Source organism: Geotrypetes seraphini, chromosome 5, assembly GCF_902459505.1.
Source record: "Geotrypetes seraphini chromosome 5, aGeoSer1.1, whole genome shotgun sequence".
NCBI lineage: Eukaryota > Metazoa > Chordata > Amphibia > Gymnophiona > Dermophiidae > Geotrypetes > Geotrypetes seraphini.
This window is the reverse complement of record NC_047088.1, coordinates 42,677,912-42,701,438: the sequence shown is the minus strand read 5'-3', so window position 1 is coordinate 42,701,438 and position 23,527 is coordinate 42,677,912. Positions and strand designations below refer to the sequence as shown.

Here is a 23,527-nt window from a genome sequence, read left to right as displayed (position 1 = left end):
TCTGGATCGTGGTGATGACAGATTCCAGCTGGGGAGCCCACTGCAATCATTGTCCCATCCAGGGGTGTTGAACACTCTGTCAGGGGAAATGGTCAATCAACCGGTTGGAACTGAGAGCCATTCTGCTGGCTCTGATGCGCTTGCAGAAAACTCTGGAGGGCCAAGTGGTCAGAGTCTTCTCTGACAATGAGATGGCAGTAACCTATGTCAATCACCAGGGCGGGACCAAGAGCACCCCCTTGGCTTAGGAAGCCCACCTTCTGTTTCTATGGGTGGAATATCACCTCCAGCCATTATCAGCAACGCATGTGGTGGGAGTCAACAATATTCAAGCAGACTTTCTCAGCAGACAGATTCTGGATCTGGGTAAGTGAGCCCTGTCTGCAGCAGTGTTTCGAGCCATAGTGTGACACTGGGGCCAGCCCCACTTCAACTTCATAGCCACAGCAAAGAACAAGAAAGTGGATCATTTCTTCATTCACAGATCCAAGCTAGAGAATGACACAGGGAAAAAATCTGTCACCGCCCCGTCCCCGGCTTACCGTCCCTTCACCGCCCTGTCACCGCCATTCCCTTCACCGTCACCACCATCCCCTTCACTGCCCTGTCACCGTCACTGCCATCCCATTCACCGCCCCGTCACCGTCCCCGCAGCATCCATATATGCCTCAGTACTGCGAAACACCATGAAGACAGAAGAGAGTCCTACCACTACTATTACTACACTGAGAATCTGTTTCAGTGCCTCTGCCCTGTAGTAAAAACAGAACATAAAATAAATCAATTGACTTGTCCTCCCTTGCAATGACGTGTCCCCCATGTTCACCTATAGCTCAAATCAAGTCAATTGTGCACACTAAAAATGCCCACCTGAGCACATAATCATGCAGATGCTGCAGTACAATGAGCAACAGGAGGATCTGCAAAGTGAGCGCAGGCAGGCAGTGATAAAAAAACAGCAGACACCCGACCAATTGCAGCGTTCCGCCATCTCCCTCCCTCTACCTCACCTTAGATGTAGAGTATGCTGGCTTTCTTTTTTGCCCAGCTGCACGCATGGCTGCTCATTTGTTCAGTATTCTCCTCTGAAGCAACCGGAAACAGGATTTTGTAGGAGAGGAGAAGATTGATCAACTCGAGCAGCTGCGCATTTTTGAATGCGTGCGGCTGGGCGAAAAAGAAAGCCGTCATACTCTACATCAGTGATTTTCAACCTTTTTACACCCATGGACCGGCAGAAATAAAAGAATTATTTTGTGGACCGGCAAACTACTAGGACTAAAATTTAAAAACCCCGTTTCCACCCCATCTCCGCAAGCTCGGTCACCTCAGTAACTATAGAAAAATAGACAAATATAGTGCAAAATATAGACAGCAGATATAAATTCTCAAAACTGACATGTTTTGATCACTAAATTGAAAATAAAATCATTTTTCCTACTTTTGCTGTCTGGTGATTGATTTCATGAGTCTCTGGTTGCGTTTCCTTCTGTCTGTGTATCCTTTCTTTCATTTCTTTCTTTCCATGTCTTTAGTGCCCCCTGTGCCTCCTTCCCATGTCCTTAGTGCCCCTTCCTGTCTTTAGTGCCCCCAGTGCCTCCTTCCCATGTCTTTAGTGCCCCCAGTGCCTCCTTCCCATATCCTTAGTGCCCCTTCCTGTCTTTAGTGCCCCCAGTGCCTCCTTCCCATGTCTTTAGTGCCCCCAGTGCCTCCTTCCCTGTCGGCTTTAGCAACTGCAGCAGAGCAGTAAGAGCAGGGGAAAAGGAGGGAGGCTTGCTTTTTTTTTTTTTTTTTGCGCCTGTCCCTTAATCTTGCCGGTCCTGCGTGGACCGGCAGAAATTTCCTGCGACCGGCGGTTGAAGAACAGTGCTCTACATCTAAGGTGAGGTGGAGGGAGGGAAATGGCGGAACACTGCGATTGGGCGGGTGGGGGCAGCGCGATCCTTGATTGCCTCACTGCAGAGACAAGTCCCCGCAGAGGCCACTATTTTTTCTTCCCCGTTTCGGCGGGTTACCCGTGGCTACTTGCGGCTAGCCGCGGGTAACAACCACCGTGTCATTCTCTAGTCCAAGCCAAGAAGTGACATTCTGGTGCAGCCGTGGCCTCAGTCTCTGTTATATAAAACTCCGGCTTTCATCTACAAATCATTGATTCCCTATACCCCAACCAGATTACTGAGGTCTATTGATCAACATTTATTAGTTATCTCTTCACGTAAAATTATTAATACACGGCGGCATTTTATTTTTTCTGTTACAGCTCTGCAAACATGGAACTCCCTCCCCATTTACTTAAGAGAAGAAAACAACTTAGATAAATTTAAGAGCAAACTGAAATGCTTTCTTTTCAAGGATGCTTTTGATATTTAAAAAAGCTTGATTGAGAGTTTCATTTCATCTTCATAACCTCTTTAAGGTTCACTGTTTATTCCCTCCCTATTGTTTTTTACCATAATTGTCTTCTTTTTTACCAGCGATATGTATTTCTTACCCATCCTCTCCTGTCGTTTTAACATATTTGTACTGTTAGTCCTTATCATGTTACATATGTTTAGTCTATTTGTTTTGCTGCCCTCTTAATTGTATATAATTTTAATGATTTGTTCATCGCTTAGAAATTTGAGTAAGCGATCAATCAAATATACAAGAAACTTTATACTTCTGTATGTCTTTCCTCCTTGGCCCCATGATAGGCTGAGTCATTTTGCGGAGCACAGTCCAACTGGGCCAAGTCATTCTGGTTGCTCATGAATCGCCTCACAGACCATGGTATTCAGATCTGATGCATCTTCACAAGGGTTGCAGCCTTCGACTGAGTGCCCATCCAGACCTGCTTCTGCAGGGTCCAGTATGCATGGAGGACCGAGTCACTTTGCTCTTAAAGCATGGCTCTTGAGTGTTCAGCCTTAGAACACAAAGGCTGTTCTGCTATGGTTGTTGACACTCTTCTCAAGTCTAAGAAATCATCCACAGTTTCTGCTTATGCTAAAGCATGGAAGACTTTTCAACATTGGTGCACTCAAGACCAGCTCCAAACTTGGTGAGTCTTACCTTTCTGCAAACTGAATTTGATAAAGGTCTCACCGTAGCATCTCTTCAAGTCCAAGTGAAGGTGTGGATAAAGGTGAGCCGGTTGATGTAGTGTATCTAGATTTTCAGAAAGCTTTTGATAAAGTCCCTCATGAGAGGCTCCTGAGAAAATTAAAGAGCCATGGGATAGGTGGAAAAGTTAAGTTGTGGATTAGGAATTGGTTATCGGATAGAAAACAGGGTTGGGTTAAATGGTCATTTCTCTCAATGGAGGAGAGTAAACAGTGAAACATAGAAACATAGAAAAATGACGGCAGAAAAGGGCCACAGCCCATCAAGTCTGCCCACTCTAATGACCCACCCCCTGACTTTACCCCCCCTAGAGAACCTACATACGTATCCCATTTACTTTTAAAATCTGGCACGCTACTGGCCTCAATCACCTGCAGTGGAAGTTCATTCCAATGATCAACCACCCTTTCGATGAAGAAATACTTCCTGGTGTCGCCATGAAATTTCTCGCCCCTGATTTTCAGCGGATGCCCTCTCGTGGCCGAGGGTCCTTTAAGAAAGAAGATACCATCTTCCACCTCGATACGGCCCGTGATATATTTAAACGTCTCAATCATGTCTCCTCTCTCTCTACGTTCTTTGAGTGAGTATAACTGCAATTTATTCAGCCTTTCCTCATACGGGAGATCCTTGAGCCCCGAGACCATCCTGTTGGCCATTCGTTGAACCGACTCAACTCTTCGCACATCTTTTTGGTAATGTAGCCTCCAGAATTGTACACAATATTCCAGATGAGGTCTCACCATGGATCTGTACAACGGCATTATGACTTCGGGCTTCTGGCTGACAAAACTTCTGCGGATACAACCCATCATTTGTCTAGCCTTGGATGAAGCCTTCTCCACTTGATTGGCAGTTTTCATGTCTTCACTAATGATCACTCCTAAATCACGCTCTGCTTTAGTCCTCGCTAAGGTCTCACCATTTAGTGTGTAAGTTCTGCACGGATTTCTGCTGCCAAGGTGCAAGACCTTACATTTTTTTTGCATTGAAGCTTAGCTGCCAAGTCGAGGACCAGTGTTCCAATAGAAGTAGGTCCTGTGCCATACTGTCGGGCAAAGTGCTTTTACTTACTATGTTGCATAGTTTGGCGTCATCGGCGAATAATGTTATTTTGCCTTTAAGCCCAGGTATCCTATGAACATGTTGAAAAGGATCGGGCCCAAGACCAAACCCTGCTGCACTCCACTGGCTACCTCTGAAGTTTTGGAGAGGGTACCGTTTACCACCATCCTCTGAAGTCTACCTCTTAACCAATCATTGACCCATGCAGTTAATGTTTCTCCTAATCCCATCAACTTCAACTTGTTCAATAACCTGCGGTGTGGGACGCTATCAAAAGCTTTACTGAAGTCCAGGTATACGACGTCCAGGGACTTCCCCCACATCCAGCTTTCTTGTTACTCAGTCAAAGAAGCTAATTAGATTGGATTGGCAGGACATTCCCTTGGTAAATCCATGTTGGTGGGGATCCTGTAGACTCTCCTCGTCCAGGATCGTATCTAATTTATGTTTAATTAGTGTTTCCATGAGTTTACTCACTATGGATGTGAGACTCACCTGTCTGTAATTTGCAGCCTCTGTCCTGCAGCCCTTTTTGTGGAGTGGAATGACGTTAGCTGTTTTCCAGTCCAAGGGGACTCTTCCCGTACTCAGTGAAAGATTGAAGAGCACGGATAATGGTTCCGCGAGGACATCACACAACTTTCTAAGCACCCTGGGGTGTAAATTGTCTGGTCCCATGGCTTTGTTCACTTTGAGTCTTGATAGTTCGCAGGGGTCTGTACTGGGACTGGTGGTATTTAATTTATTTAAAAATGATCTGGAAATTGGAATGACAAGTGAGGTGATTAAATTTGCAGATGACACTAAACTGTTCAAAGTTGTTAAAAAACATGTGGATTGTGAAAAATTGCAGGCAGACCTTAGGAAATTGGAAGACTGGGTGTCTAAGTGGCAGATGACATTTATTGTGAAATGCAAAGTGATGCACTTTGGGAAGAATAAACCAAATCACTGTTACTGGATGCTAGGGTCCACTTTGGGGTTTAGCGCCCAAGAAAAGGATCTGGGTGTTATCATAGACAATACGAAGAAACCTTCTACCCAATGTGCGGTGGCAGCCAAAAAAGCAAACAGGATGCTAGGAATTATTAAAAAGGGATTGTTAACAATACTAAGAATGTTTTAATTCCCTTGTATCGCTTCATGGTGCGACCTAATCTGGAGTATTGTGTTCAGTTCTGGTCACCTTATCTCAAGAAAGATGTAGCGACACTAGAAAAGGTTCAAAGAAGAGCGACCAAGATGTTAAAGGGGATAGAACTCCTCTCGTATGAGGAAAGACTAAAAAGGTTAGGACTCTTCTGCTTGGAAAAGAGACAGCTGAGGGGAGATATGATTGAAGTCTACAAAATCTTGAGTGAAGTAGAATGGGTACAAGTGGATCAATTTTTCACTGCGTCAAAAATTACAAAGACTAGAGAAAACTCGATGAAGTTACAGGGAAATACTTTAAAAACCAATAGGAAGAAATATTTTTTCACTCAGAGAATAGTTAAGCTGTGGAACACATTGCTAGAGGTTGTGGTAAGAGTGGATAGAGTAGCTGGTTTTAAGAAAGGTTTGGACAATATCCTTGAGGAAAAAGTCCATAGTTTGTTATTGAGAAAGAAATGGGGGAAGCTGCTGCTTGCCCTGGATCAGTAGCATGGAATGTTGCTACTCCTTGGGTTTTGGCCAGGTATTAGGGACTTGGATTGGCCACCATGAAAAAGGGCTACTGGGCTTGATGGACTATTGGTCTGACCCAGTAAGGCTATTCTTATGTTCTTAGGTAGCTGGGCTCTCTTGTTTTAGAGCCCGGGATCATCGTTCCTCTTTGGCGTTGCATCCAGATGTCACCAGATTTTTGAAGGGGGCTCTTCGCATCAGACTGCCGTCAAGCAGCTATTCCCTTTCTGGGACCTAAACCTAGAGCGGTTCATAGACAGTGGAGCGCAAGACGTCAGCGCGCTGACAATCCAGTGCCGACAATTCGGCGCAAGACAGAAGCGCGCGGGGGAAAAAGTAATTTTTAAAGAGCTCCGATAGGGGGTTTGGGGTGGCAACCCCCCACTTTATTGGTTAGTGTTCGCGCTGCTGTTGGAGGTGGGTTCGGGGGGTTGGAAACCTCCATTATAGCGAAAACGGAACTTTTTCTGATTTTTGGGGGGAAAAGTTCCATTTTCTCTATAATGTGGAGGGTTTCACCCCCACCCCCTCCCGCAACGGCAGCACGAACACTAACCAATAAAGAAGGGGGGTTGCCACCCCAAATCCCCAGTCGGAGCTCTTTAAAAATTATTTTTTCCCCCACGCGCTTCTGTCTTCCGCCGAATTGTCGGCACTGGATTGTCGGCGCGCTGGCGTCTGGCACGCGATTATCCCGTCACCACTTAGAGTTGTCTAGCCTTACCAAAGCTCCCTTTGAGAGCCCCTTGGGATGCTTCCCTCTTGGACTTCACAATCCGTTACCTCAGTGCAGCAGGTCTTAGGACTCTAGGTTCTCTATTGTAGGGAACTGTTCCTCTATTTCTCAGAGACTGGGATTTCCTTGCCTACGGTTCCCTACTTCCTGCCGAAAATGTTTTTGGCTTACCAGGCTTTCAGGAAGTGCGTTTGCCTGCTTTTCAGTCTACTGGTTCCAAGATGCAAGATCGTCTTTTGAAGAAACTGGATGTGCGTAAAGTGCTTCTTCACTACCTGGAGGTTACTAACGAATTTCATCTCTATGACCATCTGTTTGTGCTGACTCATTCTGTTAAGTGGAGCGCTTCTGCTTCCAAAAGCCACGATTTCCAGATAGATCCGTAGGGCCATTTTGTCAGCCTATATTCTTTCTGGAAAACAGTCTCCTGTTTCCATTAAGGCGCATTCTACCAGGAGTGTAGCTTTTTCGTGGGCAGTAGCTAGAGCTGTCTCTCCTGAGGAGATCTGCAGGGTGGCAGCATGGTCCTCTCTACACACGTTTGCCAAGTTTTACAGAGTGGATGTGGTGGCAAGACAGGACTCTACCTTTGGATCCTCTGTTTTATGGGCCGGCACAGCAAGCCTCTCCTAGCTTTTGGGGAACTGCTTTTGTAAATCCCATCTGTCTAGAACAGTGGTTTCAAACTCAAACCCTTTGCAGGGCCACATTTTGGATTTGTAGGTACTTGGAGGGCTGCAGAAAGAATAGTTAATTTTTTCTTATTAAAGAAATGACAATTTTGCATGAGATAAAACTCTTTATAGTTTATAAATCTTTCCTTTTGGCTAAGTCTTAATAATAATATTGTAATTTATAGGTAAAGAGACATATGATCAAAACGGTTTTATTTTACTTTTGTGATTATGATAAATATACCGAGGGCCTCAAAATAGGACCTGGCGGGCCGCATGTGGCCCCTGGGCCACGAGTTTGAGACCACTGGTCTAGAATGTCTTACATATTGCATTGGAAAAAGAGATTGTGTACTTACCCTGGTAAGCTCATTTCTAGGTGAGACATTCTAGACTGCCACCTGTCCTTCCTATGCCTGCCTATTATCTCAGTTATTTCTTGGATGCTTGTAAGCCCTTGGGGGCTGGGAAAAATACTGTATATATGTTACTTTTTCTGCAGGAATAATTTCTGAACGCCTTTTGAAGCCTTTGTTGGCTGTTTACAGTTGATGTTCTAATCTTCATTCTTGAGCAGAACGGTTGTTGATGAACTTAATTGTCATGGGTGTCTCTAATTCACGTTGATTTGGTGGCTCTTAGTCCTTGGGTACTATACTGTAGGTGGAGCTAGAGTGCACAGTGAAGTACAGCAGAGGCACAGAGAAAAAAATCCAGAGTGGATTCCTTCTGTAGATGGCACGTGGCCATGGAGACACTACCCATCTGTCTAGAATGTCTCACCTATTTACTGGAAAAGAGCTTATCAGGGTAAGTACATAATCTCTTTTTATTTGTCCCTCCAACTTATTAGATTATACTAATGCCCATTTCCTTATCCCGCTAGACTAGTCCAAGGAAGTGGGTTGTGCCATCCAAACAGCAGATGTAGATAGAGAAAACTGAATTCCAGTGATGTCATCACCAGTGTAAGAATTGGTGCAGCCTTGGAACTTGTCAATATTTTCTGCCTCCAAAAGATGGTTGCAGCTTGGATTGTACAGCAGAATTTTCTGGGATCTGAATCCCTGGGAACAGATTGTAGCCTATAGCTGAGGTTGAGCTTCAGAGGCTGGATTTAGAGATTGGTTTGTATACATTTGTCCTCATTGAACCAGGGATCAGTCCTCCTCCAGGACTCAGACCAAGGGTCCAATCCTGCTGGGCTAGGGTGTTTTATGGTATTGTAGCCTCCATGGGGGAGGAAGCAGTAATTAGGCATCAATTCTGTCCTGTTTTTAATCTTCATCCCTACTTTATTGACCTTCAGTTTCTCTTTTACCTTTATTCATTCAACAGGCTCTTCCCCAGTAAAGCTGATCAAAAAGAATAAGAGATCAGAAAGAAGAAAAAAGGGGCAAAGCTGCTATTTAGGCAGTGCAGTTCTCTGTCAGGGAGCTGAGGCTAAAGCAAAGTATTCTTGAGAAAGAGCCTAAGGTTTTGCTTGGCTTATGTATGCAGAGACAAGTAGGATGCACATTTCGGCATATCAGCTGGTAAAAAGTGTGGTGCCTGTAGCCTCTCGCATTAGCAGCGCACTGGATTTATTCTGAACCATCTGTGATGAGAAGTAGGTGGGGCATTCCAGAGGAGCTATCTATGTCTCCAGGCTGCAAGGAGTGAGCATATGCAAGCAGGGTGGCTTTCCCAGTGATCTGCCTGGATTTCCCTCCAGTGGAACCTCAGCCATGTTGGTTACTGGCCATGTTTTTCTCACATGGCTTGGAAGGTAGCATGTTTCTCAAGAATGCAGCACCCTTGGGGGGCCTGCACATAGCACAGCAAGTACAGGGGAGGCTCTTGGATCAGGGCCACATTCCTGGCTTAGGTCCCAGTTAGAGAAGGAGATCACTGGCTCCAAAGTGCTCCAGCTTTTTGCAGGTTCTGGGATTGGCAGCAGCACAGAAGCCTTGGGTGCAGCAGGCAGCAGGGATTCAAGGGTCCCACCCGAGTGTAATGTTCTTGGGGTTGATCCCAATACATGCCTTTTCTATGAAAGAGGATTGGGAGCTTGGAGAGGTTGGCTCTCTTCTTGGAAAGTGTATCTCTGGAGGAAGGTGATCTCTTCTCCTCAGAGGGGGACAAGTCTTCTATTATTCATCTCTTTAAACAGGAAGAGATATATCATTCATCTCTCAATTCTATTTACTTAGAATTGACAGATGAATGATACAACTCTTCCTGTCTAAAAACATCAAAAACATATCGTTTTATATAGTGCAATACACTTGGGGTACCAGAGCAGTTTACAACAAATACAAGCTAAAAGGCAATCAAGAACAAAAAAAAAAAAATCAGAAAAAGAGAAACTAGTGATCAGTCACTGCTGACATACCCAGAGCACCTAACTTCAACCTAGTAGTCCACAACCTCTTCAAAGGCCAGACAAATAAAATTAATGTAAAGCCCTTTCTTGAACTTTATGAGGAATGCTTCACGGAAAAGAATATAATTCCATATGGAAGAGCTCAAAGAAGTAAAAAATGGAATGATGCATGCAACTGAGATGACTAACAGACGGTGGTAGAATAACTGAAAAGTTTCTTTGCTGTGAAAGGAGCAATCTCACTGGGTTATAAGGAAGCAACAAATCAACCAAATTCTTTGGTGACCTTGAATGTAGGACCTTATGGACCATGACAGAGATTTTTAACTTGATTCTATAAATGAAAGCCTTTGTTTGTTTTGGATATGTAGAGGGGAAACCTGATCAAATTTCCAGGCTTTAAACAGTAACTTAACATCAGTATTCTGAATAAGATGCAGTCTTCTCAGGGAAGACAATTTGAAGCCATTGTAGATACAATTATAGTAATTAGTGTGACTTAAAAGTAAGGCATGAATAAGCATGTGGAGCGTAATCCCATCAAAGTAAGATCTAAAGAACAAAAAAACATGGCTTAGACACTGAAGCAATTTGAATATCAAACTGAAGATAGAAATTAAATGGACTTCCAGAATAGAGATTGAATCAGAGAGTAGAACATTACCATTCAAAATTGGAGGTAGAGAAGGAATTGGGGAAACATCTGAAATTCAAAGGGGATGAAATTTCTAAGAGTTAGGCTTAAATAATTGGTCCTGAGCAATTGAGTACAGATTTCAGGCAATATTGAGAGGATACAGATTAATAAAATATTGGTCGACATAGGTTACAAGCTGAATCTCATCCACAAAGAAAAATCTACTTACTCATATATACTTGAATATAAACCAACTCGAATATAAACCGAGATATCTTTCTACCCCCAAAGGAGGAAAATAAGGTTGACTCGAATATAAACCACTGTGTGTGTTTTGGTGGGAGGGGGTTATATTCAAGTGCCCTGCCTTGCACCCAGCATTCCTCTCCTTCCTCCCCAGCCCCCGATGCCCATTACAGGCCTGCCGGAAACCCTGGTGGTACAGCAGTGAGCTGGGAGAGGAGCAAAGTGGGGAGGTAGGTGGGGTAGTTTAGAGTTTGCCGGAACAAGATGAAGGAAGGATTGCTCCTGTCTTGGCTCATTTCTGGACCACCAGGGCTTCAGGCAGGCCCACGGGAAGCCTGCAACAGATCCCAGTGGGGGTGGAGGGGGGTGCAGACCAGAGGACCCAAATATAAACCGAGACCCCAATATGGTATTCCAAGAGATTGCATAATGCTGCAAAAGGTACAAGAATTATATTAAATAGGGGCCAAGACCAATCCTTATAGGACACCACAATTAAGAAGAAAGCTTACTGTAGATTCAACAGAGACCCTAAACAATCTAGACAAAAGAAAACTAGTTAGCTTATCATGAATACCAGCAATAGCAGAAACAAGCAAGGAAGATTTGATGGTCCACTAAATCAAAAGAAAGTGAGAGATCTGGGGGCTCATTTTCAAAAAATAAAAATATCCAATAAGTGGCATAAAGGGGCAGATAGAAATTTATCTCACTAAACCTTCCAATTCTATGGTGACTGTCTGCAGTGCATTTAAATCTGAAGGAAGTGTTTGGAGGTGTGGCTTGGGCAGGAATAGGGATGGCAATAATCAAACATTCTAGAAAATGTCCAAAGCACAATTTGGATATTTGGGGTCTAGACCTGTTTTAACATTGAATAAGTGTTAAAAAAAAGATGCCCAAACTGACCAGATGACCACTGGAGAAATGAAGGCATATACCTCATACTCCCCCTACTGGTCACTGACCTCCTCCCACCACGCAGAGATGTGAATGAAACAGTACATACCTGCCAGTATGATAACTTCAGATGTTATGGCCAGTCTTAGTAAAGTAGCAAGCAGGTTCCTGGAGTAGCCTAGTGGGCATTGTAGTGAACTATAAAGATGGGGACTCGGGCCCATATCCTATTCTAACTATTACAGTTATGGTAGAATATGTGAGCCTACCAAAATCCACTATACCTACAAATAGGTGACACCTGTAGGCATACAGGCTATTGGTGTGGTGTACAGTTGAGTCTAGTAGGTTTTGGGTGGGTTTTGGAGGGCTCATAATACACTATAAGGGGGTTATGGCAAGATGTGTACCTGTGTCTTTTTATGTGAAGTTTACTGCAGTGCCCCATAGAGTAATCCACTGCTTTGCTGGGATGTTTGTGTGGCCAGTCTACTACAAATGCTGTCTCCTACATCCCAACCGCTTGTTTTTTGTGATTTTCTTTTGGATTTTTTTTTTTATGTGGTTGAAAAAGATAGATGCACTGTGCATCTGAGAAATGGGCTATTACATAACAAAAAGATGGACGTTTCAAAACAAAAAAGATGATCATGTTTGCTACTAGATTTTTGTACATGTTGTATAAAACATCTGAACTCGTATTTAGACATCATATTGAAAATTCCCCTCCCCATGAACCAAATCTCAGTTAACAGTATAGATCAGGGGTGGGCAAACTTTTTGACTCGTGGGCCACAATGGGTTCTTAAATTTGATAGAGGGGCCGGAACAAGAGTATCTTTCTATCCCTCCATCCCTCCCATCCCCCTGTGCAGCAGAACCCTTGCCTAGCTTCTGTCTATCTATCCTTCCCTCCCTCCCATCTCTCGTGCAGCAGAACCCTTGCTCAGCTTCCATCCTTTCCTCCCATTTCTGTGCAGCAGAACCCTTGAGTACCCACCACACAGCTGAACCCACGCTGACCCTCCAACCTTCCCTCTCATCTGAACTCCGCCGACCACGAACCCTATAAACCTCCCTCCAGAGTAGTGTTGGGTCGGCAGCACTCTAAACAGGCTGCTTTGCAGCCTCTTGTGGAATTCCCTCTGCCATATCACTGATGATGTCATCAGTAACGCAGCACACAGAAGACCCTGATGAGAGAAGGTCGCGAAGCAGCCTGTTTAGAGTGCTGCCGGCCCAACGCTACTCTGGAGGGAAGTATGTTGGGTTCGCAGTCGGCGGGGTTTGGATGGTTGGCTGGCCAGATTAAAAAAACTAAACGGGCCGGATATAGTTCACAGGCCGTAGTTTGCCAATGTCTGGTATAGATAGTAAGGCTTCTGTATTGTGACCATTTTTTAAAGACAGACTGGTGAGCTTATAAGAAGTTGATCTTCTGAAGAAACTTGTTATTGAAAGAAAATAGCTTTTTCCAGAATTTTAGAGATAAAAGAAATATAAAAGACAAGATAGATATTATCAGGGTTAGATACATCTAAAATAAGCTTCTTTTTTTACAAAACAGCAGTTACTTCACATGTATCAAAGCTGAAATTTACAACTGAGGAAAGAAAAAAAAAGATAAATGCCTAATTCAGGATCCTTAAACACAGCGAGATTAACTGGAAAGAACTTTCTGAAGAGTAAAATTTAACCATGAGATATTAAAACTACCATAGACAGCAGCAAGGGCAGAAGGAGTGAAACCTAAGTAAGTGGGATGGGACATCAGTAAAATTATATTTGAATATTAGACATCTTTTGATAGAAATATGAAGGGGAAGAGTTCAGAGGTATAGAAGTAGATCCACAAACTTTGATTTTTTTTTTTTTTTTTAATGGGTTAGTTTGTCCCAGATCTGGGCTAATAAAAGTTTTGTTTTTTAAAAAATCCACTTTAACTGTTTGTGGCAAAAATACACTGGATAAAGTTCTCTACTGACTCCATTGTTTAACCAAATATGTTCTGACTGCAATAATTGCTACTTAAGCAACTTTAGGCTAGAGTGGTACCAGGAGTATTGATGATGAAGGCTGTTACTAAAAGCTGAATTTTAAGCAAGAGCCTGGACTTCGAGGAATAAGTTACCAAAGTCCAATGAAAGTACAACACAGTTTGAGGCAAAGTCCTCTATATTAATAGATTTCAGATTCCTAATTGATTTTTATAAGTGGGACCCTATAATGGTGCCTATAAAGGAAGTCATGGATTGTGATTCCATTTGAGGTCTTATGGAGTCTGAGGGGATGTTATCAATGTGGGCTACTGTTAAGGCTATTTTTAAGTCATGCTATTTTAGCACAGGGTCTCATTGCATAAAAAAACCTATGTTAACGGTAGCCCACATTGATAACTTCCTCCCAAGAGCCTTTCTCTCCACAAAGCCCTGAGGAAGATGGTTTTAGTTGTGTGTGAATTGCCAGAGGTAGTTCTGAAGGGGTCAGAGTTATAGGGAATCCCATCCTCTACATCAGGAAGATCTGAACAAATTGTTTTGCCTCCCCAGATAAAGTGGGCTCCCTGTTGATGGTGGGGACAAAGACCACCATACTAGTGGTTTAGCCTTGAAGGACTTTCTAGATAGGAAACTAGAGGATCTCCTAAAGCAAGTGTTGCATCATTTGTTCTGGCAGTCCAAGGAGCTTATTTTTGAAGCATATGGACATCTCAAAATGCTCAAATGGATGTCTTTGTACTTCAAACGTTCCATTCCTGATTTTGCAGAGGCAGAAAAGGGACATCCAATACTGCAGTACTTCCAAATAACAAGGGGGGTGATGCGGGCTTATTTTGGGTAGGACTAAGGAGGGCCCAAAATCAGGACATCCAACAGTAATTGCCATTTGGGAAGAAACATTCAAGCCTAAAAAGGAGGATGTTATAAGGTAGAACTGTTTTCAGTCATGTGCTGGGTACAAAAAGGTGCTCTGATTAAGCAGCTGACCACCAGATGAATTAAGGCAGTGATCTTCCTTGCAAGGCCTGCGAGCCAATGACTGCCTGCGGAGACCTTTTAGGCGGCTCGCACAGATCTTCGAGGTTCCAACCTCCATTCCCTCCCCCTCCCTCGCAGGATCTAATGTGTCTCCTTCCCTGCAGCTGCTCTTTCACTCTTTGGGCCACCAGCAGCATGAGTGAGGTAAACTCGCTTGCCTTCAGCAGCCCCAAAGCTTTCCCTCTGCTACTGCTTCCTGTCTCTGCATAAATGGAAAGCAGTAGCAAAAGAAAAGCTTCCGGGCTGCCGAAGGCAGTGATTACCTCACTCAAGTTGCAGGTGGGCCAAAGAGTGAAAGAACGACTGCCAGGAATAAGGGTGAGCAACTACCGGATTCCATGAAGGGGGAGGGGGATTGCAGGAGAGGTGGTGTTACTACAGAAATGTTGAATTGCGGGGATGGGGAGAGAAGGGAAAGAAAGGGAAGCCAGACCACAGGAAGGAGAAAGATGTTGGACTGCTGAGATGCCAGACCACAAAGGGGAAGGAGGGAAGGGAAGGAGGGGAGAAAGATGGCAGACTAGGAAGGAGAGGTGAAAGATGTCAAACCATTAGAGGGAAAGACAGAGGGAGGAGATGGTGCACAATGATGTAGAGGAAGGGGAGAGAGAGAGAGGAGAGGGTGCACAGGGATGGGAGGGATGGGGAATGGAAGAGAGAGGGAAAAATGCTGTTTAAGAAAATATGGGAATAGGGGAGAGATGGTACATATGGATGGAGGGGGTAGAGATGCTGCATGTGAATAGAAGGTAAGGGAAGACATGGAAAAGTAGATAGATTTGAGAAAGAAGCAGAAAAATTGAAGAAAGTTGAATCTTAAAAGTTAATGTCAAAGATGAATGTATAAGAATAGTAACATATAAAGGAACAAAGTCTACTTCAAACGTCTTTTAGCATGAAATGGTGCTCAGATTCCAAGATGGAAGGTTAAAGAACTCAGAAGGGACAAAAAGCCCTCAAGAGACTTAAATGGTATCGATCATTGCACCGGGTTGTAAAAGATGTTTTGAAGTTCTGTTAAATTGATTTATAAAGTTCAAATGTCCATAAAGTACAAAAATAGTCCAAAACTTTAAACGACTACTTGTAATTAAGGCTTGAATAAAGTGAACAACTTAGCTGAAATATAAAGAATGCAGAGGTGTAGCTGGGTCCTGACGCGTTTCGCCTCAATGGCTTCTTCAGAGAACCCACTTGCAAACTTATATATACTGCTTATTCTCAAATTAAATCTGTTGATTCTGTAATTTTTTCAGTTTCCTGTGACGTCACAGGAAACTGAAAAAATTACAGAATCAACAGATTTAATTTGAGAATAAGCAGTATATATAAGTTTGCAAGTGGGTTCTCTGAAGAAGCCATTGAGGCGAAACGCGTCAGGACCCAGCTACACCTCTGCATTCTTTATATTTCAGCTAAGTTGTTCACTTTATTCAAGCCTTAATTACAAGTAGTCGTTTAAAGTTTTGGACTATTTTTGTACTTTATGGACATTTGAACTTTATAAATCAATTTAACAGAACTTCAAAACATCTTTTACAACCCGGTGCAATGATCGATACCATTTAAGTCTCTTGAGGGCTTTTTGTCCCTTCTGAGTTCTTTAACCTTCCATCTTGGAATCTGAGCACCATTTCATGCTAAAAGACGTTTGAAGTAGACTTTGTTCCTTTATATGTTACTATTCTTGTTATGGCCCTTTAGGAACATCTTTTTTGAATTACACCCAGTCGTTTATATAAAGATGAATGTATGACAGAAAGTGAAGAAGGAAAAAAATACAGCAAATGCTTAACAAGACCCTGGAAACAGAGTTAAGAGCACAGGCTGAAGGAAATGCAACCAGAAACTGGGAAAAGATGATTAGAAAAATAATATCACTAGAAAACAAAGGTAGGAAAAATGATTTTATCCTAGGACAAGCAGGTAGCATATTCTCACAGATGGATGACATCATCCACAGAGTCCCGGTACGGACAATGCAAAAGTGTACTGTCACTTTAACTTCTTTAAAAGTTTTGAGACCACCCATACCATGCATGTGCAAGTGACTTCCTGCCCAACATCAGCTCGCAGGACCATCAGATCTTAGTCTTCCACTGAGCTAAGAAGTTGTTTTGGAGTTTCTCTAAGTGTGCGTGTTTTTCTGTTATTTTTCACTGCCTTCCCGTCATTTTAAGTTCTAGTTTTCTTCATTATTTTTGTCTCCAAGTATTTCCTCTTCAAATTTTATTTTTCTGTTTTCAGTTTTTGCGGCCTTTGAGCCCCTCTCGTCCTCCTTGCAGTAAGTAACTGTGCTTTATTTGCAATTTAGTAATTTAAATGTGTTAGTTTTAAGAATTTACATTTGCTTTCTATAGAGCGTCGATGGCATCAAACAGATAAACTACAGATTGAAAGCTGGGTTTCGCAGAGCACCGAAGTTAAGTGGCCATCAGGATGGTTGATGTCACTCCCTCCCCCAATACATAAAAGTTTAAATTGAATTCTTGCATTTACTGAAAGCCAATGCAATTTCAGATAATAAGCTGTTTTTCTATCAAATTTTGTAAGAGAAAAAAATTACTCTGTTTTCGGTATTCTGGACATGAGTTTGCTGACGTCACCTCGGATACTTCTCACTTCACTTCCGTTTAAATCAGCTGTCCATCTTCGCCATTTGTGTACCATGATAAAGAAAACCTAGTTGGTATTGAATTCCTGAGACAGCCGGTCAACGATGAAACAAGACTCTTGTTGGAGGCGAATAATGAATGGATGATTTAATCCGAGCTGTGGAGCTCGTGGTTTTCTGGGTCAGCTATCACTGGTGGACAGCATGAACATTATTACCTCAGCTAAGTGAATTTTTCTTTTCCATCTGTGCATGGTGGTGGGCAGTTGCCCGATTTGCGATATGTTTTTCAACATGGTGGAGTTTTTTGCCAATGACAAGAAGTGTGGCAGCTCGTAGTCTGTTTGGTTTGCTGTCCGTATGTTTAATATTTGAGGCTTTTTCTCCACCTTTTTGTGTGAATGAGTATCTTTTTTTTAATTTTTTTTTTAAATTCTTTATTCATTTTATAATTCACAAGTGTACAGTAAATATCAAACAATTAGAATACAATATCACTTGAAAATCTACCATATCATACAACAAAAAGATATATCCCCCACCCCCTCCCACTTCCATATACAACAAAAAATATACCACATGAATATAATATCTTATCATTCATATATATTATTAATAGAAATCCAACCCCCCCGATCCACATGTAAGAATTAAAATTGGGAAAAGTGTAGATTATTCATTAGAATAATTTTAAAATGGCCCCCACACATCCTTAAATTTATTATATTAATCTTTTTGAACTGCCAACGCTCTTTCCATTTTAAACACATGACATACTGAATTCCACCAATGAATGAGTATCTTGTTTGGCCAGCCCACCTCTGGCTAGTAGTATTTTTGTGATTTAAAAAAAATGTATTTGCTACTATTTGCGATTTATATTGAGAGATGTTTAAATACCTAAGTGATGTAAATGTGCATGAGTCAAGTCTCTTTCATTTGAAAGAGATCTCTGCAATGAGAGGGCATAGGATGAAGTTAAGAGGTGATAAGCTCTGGAGTAATTTGAGGAAATATTTTTTTATGTAAAGAGTGATAGATGCATGGAACAGTCTCCCGGAAGAGGTGGTGGAGACAGAGACTGTGTCTGAATTCAAGAGGGCTTCGGATAGGTACGTGGGATCTCTCAGAGAGAGAAAAAGAGATAATGGACTTTTTGTAATTTCTTAATTAAATATTTGGAACAGCCAAATAGACTATATTACAATAGTCCAACTATCAGTTCATAGCCCTGTTGTTTAGTTTGGCCACAGCCCAGAGAACCACCTTAAAGGTCAGAGTAGTAGTGGTGGTGGCCTTTCTCTGCAAAGAAGGGATCAGGGATCATCCATCCTGGATTACTATCCAGGCTGATTTGAAGGAGAACGCTCTGGCAGTCACTTGCAAGATGATTCAGGAATTGGAGAACCTTGGTTGGCTAGTAAATTATGTGAAGAACAATCTGGTTTCCTCATTCCTAGAGGGGTCCATAGCAGCAGATCTAAAGATGCTCCTGTGAATGATATCTTACATGAGGCCTCTACAGTTGGCACTTCTTTCCAGCTGGTCCCCCTATTCGCAATCTGCTCCTTTTGAGGTTAATCAGGAGAGCTCTCTCATGGTGGTCCCCATCCCCCATCAGTTCCTAAGGGCATGGACTTGGAATCTCTCAGATGGGTAACAGGCATGACCAATGCCAGCCTCTGCTGGGGGACTGTCTGTTAAAGGTAAGTATGGTCCATTCAATAAAGGAATATGGTCCACTCAATAGACCTGAAATTCAGGGTAGTTCATCTAACAACAGTGCATTTTCATGCTAATAAGGGGATGGGACTTGTATACTATCTTTTTGTGGTTGCACATTCAAAGTTTATGTATATACATTTACTTATTTTGTACCTGGGGCATTGGAGGGGGGTAGTGGTTTGGGTTCTATCCGACAGTGCAACAGCTCGGCATACAGCATTAGGCTGGTGGAGTGCTGATCTGTCCATTGAGCTCTCGGTGGAAAGTTTCAAAGCATATGTTCTGGACATTAAACATGTTAATGCAAATGTTCATTGTTGGGAGCTACAATATAAATTTGCAATTTCTATGTGCCCTTTTTGGAGATACATGAACTGGTATAGCAACTTCTAGTATGTGCCCAAAATGCCAGTCATTAGCAGCTGTATTGGGACACATGTTTTGGTAATCCCCAGAAATATCTCAATTTTGGCAGCAGTTGCTTACATACATATTATTGCTATGGATATGTGGAGTGAAAAAAAAAGACTATTGTTATTTGATAGCTATACTTTGCAACCCCCCCCCCCCCCACCGAAAGGACTGAGAAACATTTTGCAGAGAGCAGTGCTAATGGGGGACAAATCAATCTTAGTATTCTGGCTCTTCCCATAGGCACATTTACTGCAACATTGGCAATCTCATATAATAGCTCTTTTAAAATTGGTATGTCTGCTGGTGCAAGATACTACATCACAACAAGGAGAGTGGCTTCAACGGACTTGGATTACCTTTTGCAAAACGCTTTCTCCAGTGGCAAGGAGTTGCCTTCTGAACATGTAGTTTTTAGGATGGGGTGTGCCTACAAGAGGAGAAGGGGGTTTAAGTGGGGGGGGGGGCAAGCTATGTTAACGAGAACATAAGGCTCCCTCATGAAACTTAATATCTTTTTGTATATTTAATAAAAATGATATGTATCAAGTTTATTTAGGCTTGATATACCGCTTTAATTACCAAAGCGGTTTACACTATAAAATTTAAAATATAAGTAAAAATGGGGAAATGCCAATACAAATTTCAAGATATTACTGACTAGACATGCTACAAAAGGGAAATGGCTGGGATACATTTCATAAAATAAAAAGAAAGGGGAATGGCAAGTACGAAAGGGAGAAGGGAAATGTCCGATATGTGGCCTTTGTCTGAATCTCATATGAGTTTGATCCTAGGTATAAATCTTGTTGACATCTTTGAAGAGAGAGGTTTTGAGGCTGGATTTGAACTTACACAACACAGGGGGCATCAAAAGTGCAGTGGTAGCAGAAGCAAGTGCCTTGCTATGTCAGTAGAGAACCATCTGATAGCCAATTTGGCACTCACATTGCTGAAGTAGAAGATGTGCAAGTGGACTTTCCCATTTGGAACATTCTGTTTAAATGGTGGTAGATAAATGCGGTCTGCTGGTTTTCAGCTTGTTGGAGTCTTGCCAAAAGCCAAAGTTAAGCATTCCTTCAGTTAAAGGGATTTCAGTAATCAAGGGCATCCTTGTCTCCTGGAGAGCCTGTTGTATATGCATTCTCCATGGTTCCTGCTCAGCATAGTAATTTGTCTCTTTTTTTTATTTTTTATTTTTTTAAGAACATAAGAAAATAAGATTTGCCGCTGCTGGGTCAGACCAATAGTCCATCGTGCCCAGCAGTCCGCTCACATGGTGGCCCTTAGGTCAAAGACCAGTGCCCTATTTGAGTCTAGCCTTATTTGCTTATGTTCTGTTCCTGTAGGAACTTATCCAACCTTGTTTTGAATCCCTGCAGGGTGCTTTCCCCTATAACAGCCTCCAGAAAAGCATTCCAGGTTTCTACCACTCTCTGAGGAAGAAGAACTTCCTTATGTTTGTACGGAATCTTTTCCCTTCTAACTTTAGCGAGTGCCCTCTTGATTGTCCATGGTATAATAATCTGGCCAGGTTGCTGATGGGCAATCCGCTGCACTTACTTTGAAGACTTGGCATTTTGAATGTTCTTTTGTTGCACTCTAGGTTTTTGATTTTGATGTCAGGCTATTCTGATTTTGATAAGCTTTGAAGATATGATTTTTTTTAATATACTTTTGTTGATTCTAAGGGTTGTTGGTTTGTTTGGTTTTTTTTTGCAATTGTACTGTTTGTAATTGTATTCTTTTGTTTTAGTTCTGTAAACCACTTTAAAACCTTGGTATTAAGCAGTATATTAAATCATTAAATCAAATGAACTGTAGTGTCTGGACCTTTTCAGGCAAGAACTTGTCTTTACGGAGGACCCAGATCCCATTGGCTTATGATGTGGCCATTGAAAAGCAAAGATTAATGTACAGGGGTTACTCTGAAGGTGCAAGGATGTCCACCTTGCTGGCTTAGGTGCAAGTCTGGTTGGTATTTTTTAACCTGGTGTGAAGACCAGGATTTGCCAATGAGACAAATAGATTTCTCTTCCATTTTGGCCTTCTTACAAGGAGGTTTTGAGTGTGGTTTGGCCCTCAATGCCTTCAAAGTGGATATGGCTGCTGTGGCCTTTTACAAATACAAAAATGGAAGGAGTCTTCTTGCGTTACACACTTGGCCTTGTTCCTTTTTTTTCCTGGTAGCAGGAAAGAATAAAGTAGGCTCTTTCCCTGTTCTGGGCAGTAGTTCTCCAGTGGCTTTAGAATGTGTGGTTAGATTTATGCTTAGTTTTTAAATCTCAGCTTTGGGATAAAATATACTGACAAGATTCATGGCTGCATCAATCTTTATAGTGGCAGTGAGGTCACTGAATTTCAGCTTTCTCTGTCTTCCATGTACTGATTGGGTGACACAACCTACTTTGGACTGGGCAGCTGGACTCAATGAAATGACATTATCAGGTAAGAGCAAATTTCACAGTTTGTGCACTCTACATGTAATTTTTTTGAACAGCTGAACCTAGCTCAGTTAAACTTTGTGTGAAGCAAGATGGATGAGGAAACATTAGAATTTTATAGTCGTATAACTTGAGGATGGCTGTGGGATGGGATAAAGTTGTGCTGTTTGCCATAGGAGATAGAATTGAGGCTTGAACGGAGGCTGAGAATACTGCTCCTCTACTTGTTCTGTATTACCCATTTTAATGTAATTTTTTGTACACTACTTAGATCTTTTTATGGGCTATTGGTTAATAAAGTATAAATACAAATCTTATCAGGTCTTGAATCTGAGGATATTCAAGTGTTCTCACAGAAGATAACATTTATCAAGCAATTAAATGGAAATAAAATACTGTACATTCCTCTTTAATTAATAGGATTTCTCACAAATGATTTATTTCAATATCTTCCTCAGCTTCATCTTCCCTTGAATTCTCCTTTACCTGGAAGTGAACTAACCAAAGAGCCATTCCGCTGGGATCAGAGACTATTTGCCTTGGTGTTGCGTCTGCCAGGTGCCTCCTCTGTAGAACCAGAGCAGCTTGGAAGCGTTCCTTCTGACGAGACAGCCGTCACTCAGATGTGTGAAGTCACAGGAGGTATTGTGCAGTGATCCCTTTCTGATCAACATATTAAAAACAAAATATCAAGAAGTCATTGCATTGGGGACTATTTTTTTAAACCAATACTTGTGTTCCAAATTAAAATTTATAGGAGTAAAAGTATTTTAAAATGTTCCATTTTAAAGTGTGGCACGTCACAAAATAAATATTTTTAATATATGTATTTCTTTGTAAAATTAATTTCTAGTTTATAAAAAATTACCTTAAAAATCTGATTGGAAATACAGCTCCTTCCTTGTCATCAATATTTCCCTTCTTTCATCCATAGGTCGCTCCTATTGTGTCCGGACACAGAGAATGCTGAACCAATGTTTGGAGTCACTAGTACAAAAAGTTCAGAGTGGGGTTGTGATTAACTTTGAAAAAACAGGACCAGATCCTGCTCCCAGTGGAGAAGGTAACTACAAAACGGCGGCTAGCCGTGTTTACAGCTAGCATATTTTCGGTGTGGGTCCTCGCAAGTGGAATAAATGTCCGGGATATTTACAACAGCAATCTAGTTTGAGTAGTTTTAAGAAAATGTTGAAGAAACATCTCTTCTGTAAGATGAAATATGGGACTTGATTTATAGTTTTTTGATGCGAGGCGCTGGTAGCCTTTTTGTAATTTTAGGAGGCTTTACTTTATTATTATTATTATGTTATATTGATGTTTGATTTGTTGTATTGTATGTGATTCTGTTTGTGTATGTACTTTACTGTGACCCTCCTTAGGAAAGGCGGGGTATAAATAAAGAAATACAAAACATAAAACTGTATAGATAATGAGATTTTTCCTCAGAAAAAGTTCAAGGAAATAATCTCCCACTGCAGGGATTTTGTTTGTTTGTTAAAGCATTGCTCAGCAAAGCTGAATCAAGTGCTAACTGACTTACTCTTAAGACAGCAGTTCCCAAACTTGTCCTGGAGAGTCCCTCTCAACCGTTTGGGTTTTCAGGATGTCCTCCATGAATATGCATGAGAGAGATTTGTAGCAATGAAGGCAGCTCTTATCTTAGCATGTTTATTGAGGATATTCAGAAAACTTGAGTGACCATGGATTCACCAGATGAATATGGAAGCCCATAATTTATTTGTATGTAATATACTGTAAACAGCTTTGCTGGTTTCTAAGAGATGGTATATTAAGAACAAGCATAAACCACTATTCTAGGGCACAGAGATAAATAACCTAAATTAATGAGGTCATTAATGAAAGCTCTCTCTGTATGTAAAATTTTTTACCCAAAGAAATCAA

General features: G+C 41.8%; 1 protein-coding gene across 6 annotated transcripts in view; it reads left to right on the top strand.

Moving 5' to 3' along the window:
- The window catches only part of LOC117361154 (integrator complex subunit 6-like), a 166,634-nt gene that overhangs the window by 66,295 nt on the left and 76,812 nt on the right, over nucleotides 1-23,527 (top strand). For 5 of the 6 annotated variants that reach the window (XR_004539596.1, XM_033946108.1, XM_033946109.1 and 2 more), the window contains 2 exons: nucleotides 22,084-22,267; nucleotides 22,560-22,688. Coding sequence is in view for 5 of the 6 variants with exons in the window: in XM_033946108.1 (XP_033801999.1) it covers nucleotides 22,084-22,267; nucleotides 22,560-22,688 (313 nt within the window). In the remaining variant the exon portion in view is untranslated. Of the gene's footprint in view, nucleotides 1-21,602; nucleotides 21,630-22,083; nucleotides 22,268-22,559; nucleotides 22,689-23,527 lie in introns of those variants that run through there. The other variant, XM_033946111.1, reaches the window with a different exon arrangement.